Here is a 5,156-nt window from a genome sequence, read left to right on the forward strand (position 1 = left end):
CCAATTATGATGCATGCCTGTCCCTAGTGGCTGATGATATCATCTGTCGGTTATAGAGCCAACCCGACAAGTCCTGGTAGCTAGCCATTGGACTGTCCCTCTATCGTGCATCCCCAACTCGAGTTATACTCATCATAAACTTGATCATAATCATGATCCATATCCATCACCCTCACTGGTGAATATTTATCCATCCCCATCACTGTTGAATATTTATGGGGGCGAGCTCATCCGGGCCTTTCACAGTGCCCGGCCACACTTACGACATAGGGTCAAAAGAGCTTCGAGTCTCAACCTGGAGCACATGGTGGCTAGCCATTGCTACTACCCAGGGAAACCCTCATTTCCAATGGTGGAAGTGCAAACCTTCACAATTCAATCAACATCATATATGCATTTATACTTGGCCATAAACATGGCTCCGCCGGTTAATTAACTGGGTCTTACAGCACTGGTGGCGGCTAGCGCGGTGGCCCGTTGGCGGCACTGGTTCAGTGATGAGGAGAAGGTAGCCACGTTAAGTGAAGAGAGGAGAGGGGGCACTGCGGTTCTAGAGTTGCTAGCGGCGGCGAAGCAGGGGCTGGTGCGAAGGTCCCTTGGTCGGCGAAGACGAGACAGGGAATGAGAGAAGGAGGGACCCACGACGAAGGAGGACGGCAACAGATGGGGTTAGTGGTGGTGGTGGTAGTAAGGTGATGAGCAGATGAGGATGATAAAGTGGTTAGTGGGGAGGAGAAAGACGATGCGGATGATGATAAGGGTAATTTAGGATTTTTATGGGATTTTTTAGTGTTTGAATAATTTTGTTGTATGGAACACATATTTCATGAGTACAAATGGTAATTTTTTTTTCTATGGATAAATATGTTAGCATTTTCAACTTTCGTGGGTAGAAATGGTAGTTTATTCAATATATAAAGAATTTGGATCCTCTAAATTTTGAATTTTCACTTTAGAGGATAAAGTGGGGTTAATACTCAAAATGGTCCTTAAAATTTGACCCCAACGCAATTTAGTCCTCAAACTTTCAATTACCTCAAATTGTACCCTGAAATTTTGACACATGCCTCAATTTGACCCTTCCGTCGTTTCCCGTCATCGAAAAGCTGATCTGGCGAATTTCAGGGGCCATCTGATCAACATTTTTTTTTCAGTTTTACCCTTCTTTTATACCTACCACCACTATTATCATCACACTACTCTCTCTCTCTCTCTCTCTCTCTCTCTCTCTCTCTCACAACACTCTGAAACCATCACTGGCCAAATAAGCCATTGGAACTAAGAGTCGAATACATCACTATATCAAAAAAAGAATAAAAAAAAGTTTTAAGCTTTATTTTCCCAATCTTCACCCTAATTTGTTCAGATAATAAAATCAAGTTCAATTTTTTTCTTATTTTTTGATTCTGGGACAAAGAATGAATGGGTTGAAAGAAAAATTGTTGAGGAAGCTGAAATCAATCAAGCCAATTGGGTCTCAGATAAGATCAAATCCTTCAAGTGAAAGTATTAGTACGTTGATTTTTTCCAAAAGATTCCAACTAGGTCTCAGGTACAATCAAATCCTTCAAGTGAAAGTATTAGTACGTTGATTTTTTCCAAAAGATTCCAACTTTTAATCTAAGTTCCCTCTTTATTTTCCGAAAAATGTTCCCAAGAAAATAATTGTTGTCCACCCTTTCTAGAGAACTTTGCTACAATGAATTTTTATGGTGGCCAATTCAATTAAAAAGAATCAGAATCCCATGACGCCAAAAAAAGAGGGTTAAGTCTTAAGAGTCTAATTTCAGAAAGTGGGTTTAAGTCTCGTCGATGCTGTGCGCACATGGTGTTGCTGTAGGCCAAGTTGAAAGCTTTTCACACTTGTTCACTCAGCACTATACAGATCAGAGTCACCCAAAATTTTCTAGCACAAGCAGCGGAAGATCAGAAGAGGAGTGGAGGCAGACGGCCAACTCGAGCGCTGCGATGGCGAAGAAGAACTAGAATACGCAGAGCTAGAGCAGAGACAGATGCTAACCCACAATTGTGACGGCGACGATGACTCAGAGGCAGAAGCAGAGGATGGCGAAGGCTAATGGAATAAAAAAAGCACGAGAAAGAGGCAGATCCAGAAGACATGCTAGAGCTATCTGAGGCTTGATCCTGCTCCCCAATTCACCAGAAACACAATGATTTAGAAGAAATGAAGTTGTTAGTTTTTTTTTTTTTCAAATTATTGGGGGCTAAATTGATGTATACAAAAATTTTGCCATGTCAGCTTTTCAGTGATGGAAGTAGACGGAAGGACCAATTTGAACTACGTCTTAAAATTTCAAGGTACAATTTGAGTCAATTAGTAATTTGAGGGTTAAATTAAGTTGGGAGTCAAATTTCAGTAGTCATTTTGAGTATTAACTAGGATAAAGTGTGATCACTCATTCTTAAATGAATTTTCTCTTATATTTTTTTTTGGTCTCATCTAAAAAATAAATAATGAAAAATTACACTTTACACTCTAAAATAAAATTTAAAATTTAGAGAATTCAAATTCATATATATAAAAGTATGATTTTGTATTTAGTTTTCAATTTTCATGTTGATTTATAACGTTGGAGAGCACAAAACATAGATTATTGCAGCAAATGTTAGTCATTAGTGACGGAGAGAGAGGCTCCTCTCTAGTCTATAGCAGCAGTGATTCACCCTTTCCCTTTACCCTCTTCACTTATTCTACGCGCATCGCATAATATCTTTCTCTCTCTCTCTCTCTAATCTTAATCTCGAATATATGTAGAGACAAAAGCAAAGCCGTGGATCTGCCTCCGACACCCACCCATTTCCACTTGCATCTCCTCCTCACAACTCCTTCCTTCCTCCCTCCCTCTCTTCCCTAACCACCAAATCCCTTCAAATCTCCAACCCCATCTCACACCCACTTCCACACTTCTTCCCTTTCTTTCCATCTCTCAACAAATAATTAAAACCCTAATCTCTCTCTCTCTCTCTCCACCAAAACAATGTCATCCCTGCGCGCAGATCTACCCTGTCGGATCTACCCGGAGCCCGATTCCATCGAGATCGACCACTTCGACCGCCTCCCCGACTCCCTCCTCCTCCTCGTCTTCAACAAGATCGGCGACGTCAAAGCCCTAGGCCGATGCTGCGTCGTTTCCAGAAGGTTCCATTCCCTCGTCCCACAGGTTGAAAACGTCGTCGTTCGCGTCGATTGCGTCATCTCCGACGACGATTCTTCTTCCTCCGCCGCCGCCTCCGACAAATCCCGCGGCCCCTTCTCCAACCTCTTCCGCTTAGTCTTCGGCGGCATCGTCAAGCCTCTTCAAGCCCTGGGCCAGTTCCTGGGCCCAAAACGGGCCTCATCCTCTTTGGGCTCTTCATCCGGCCCAGGTCCATCGTCTTCGGCGTCTTCCTCGCTTGCCGTGGGCAGCGAGGACGACGGCGATGCCGATCAGGGAGGCGTTACCCACCACTCACCGACACAAGTCCTCAAGAACTTCAACGAGATTCGCCTCCTTCGGATCGAGCTCCCAAGCGGTGAATTAGGGATCGAAGACGGAGTACTCCTTAAGTGGAGGGCAGATTTCGGCTCAACCCTTGACAATTGCGTGATCCTCGGAGCTTCCTCTGTAATTCAGGCTAAATCATGCGACAATGTCGCTTCTGAAGTTGTTGGCGGCAACAATGGCGAAGACAACGGAAGCATTCCCGATTCGTTCTACACAAACGGAGGGTTGAAGCTTCGCGTGGTTTGGACCATAAGCTCTTTGATCGCGGCGTCCGCGCGGCATTACCTTCTTCAGCCGATAATTTCGGAGCATAGGACATTGGACAGTTTGGTTCTGACCGATGCCGATGGTCAGGGAGTGTTGTATATGAACAGGGATCAGCTTGAGGAGCTGAGAGTGAAGCCCCTTTCGGCTTCTTCGGCTTCCAAGAGGACCCTTGTTCCGGCGTTGAACATGAGGCTGTGGTATGCGCCGCACTTGGAGCTGCCTGATGGGGTTGTTTTGAAGGGCGCCACGCTTGTCGCCATTAGGCCGAGTGAGCAGTCGCCAGCCCCTGCTGCAAAGAAGGAGAATTCTGATGTTTCTTGGGTGTCTACTGCTTTCGAGGAACCGTACCGGACGGCAGCTAGGATGCTGGTGAAGAGGAGGACTTACTGCCTTGAAATGAACTCTTTTTGATTGATGATTAGATGTTGGATCTTAAAAGGTATAATCTTTTTGGAGTTGGGTATCTTGAGTTTGTTGCTGTTGTGAAGTTGCTTAATGGTTTTGCACTAACTGAATCTGCTAAATCTGTGTTTTTGGTGGACTTTGTTTAGTGATTGGATGTAATTTTTCTTGCCCCTGCAATGTAATGCATGTTATATTTCCTTTTTGTCCAGGATCTCTTTAACTCAGGTTGGTAGCTTTATTGTGATGGCCTAATTGTATGTGTGATATTGTTTGTTAGTTGCTTTAGAAGTGATAGAATGATGATGTACAATTTGTTAGGTTAGTTAAATCTAGTATGAGCTGACTGAACAAGATTTGCATCGAGTTTGTATCCCTATTATTATCTTCTAACCTTGTGATTGCTTGGATTTCCAGGGAATGCAGAATCAATTGAGAAATGTTGAGTTTCTCTGGTATAGAAGGGAATCAGAATACACTAATTTTAGTGAAGTTGAGGTGCCTTCAAGTCCCCGGCTTCTGAAACTGCAGCCGACATTCGAGTAGTTGTTAAAAGGAGCTGCAAATCATTCACCTAATATAATGCTATGAACTGAAAAATATGAATGCATTTGCTGGTTGTTTTAATTTGAGGCAATGCTTGTAAGAAAAGAATGCATACTGCTGCAAAACTAGGGTGATGGTCTTGTTAAGAGCTTTGGATTTGCAATCATCTGCTCTTTTTTTTATCTTTTCCCTCTCCTCTCTGTGAATATCTTAGGTATCAGTTTGCTATGCTTTGTGATATATGCTTCTGAAAGTTAAATGAGCAAATATACTTTGCTCTTCTGTAATTCTAAATAACTTCTGGATGAGTCAATCATCATACCAATGCAATACGTGTTCTGAACTTGCATTTGAGTTTTGACTCTGCACTTCTCATGAGGATTTGATAGGATGTGTTTAGTTTTCAGTTAGAAATTTTCACAATTATGGCTTATG

General features: G+C 42.9%; 1 protein-coding gene across 1 annotated transcript; it reads left to right on the top strand.

Annotated features, from left to right (window-relative positions):
• On the top strand, positions 2,628–5,156 carry LOC107623051 (F-box protein At5g46170). The gene is made up of 2 exons (XM_016325183.2): positions 2,628–4,212; positions 4,593–5,156. Exon 1 carries the CDS (start codon positions 3,000–3,002, stop codon positions 4,182–4,184), a length of 1,185 nt encoding a protein of 394 aa, XP_016180669.1. The 5' UTR covers positions 2,628–2,999; the 3' UTR covers positions 4,185–4,212; positions 4,593–5,156.

The sequence above is a fragment of the Arachis ipaensis genome, chromosome B10 (assembly GCF_000816755.2).
Source record: "Arachis ipaensis cultivar K30076 chromosome B10, Araip1.1, whole genome shotgun sequence".
NCBI lineage: Eukaryota > Viridiplantae > Streptophyta > Magnoliopsida > Fabales > Fabaceae > Arachis > Arachis ipaensis.

Excerpts from the sequence above, each read along its gene's own strand:
- LOC107623051 (XM_016325183.2), top strand. The coding sequence starts at position 3,000 with ATGTCATCCCTGCGCGCAGATCTACCCTGTCGGATCTACCCGGAGCCC.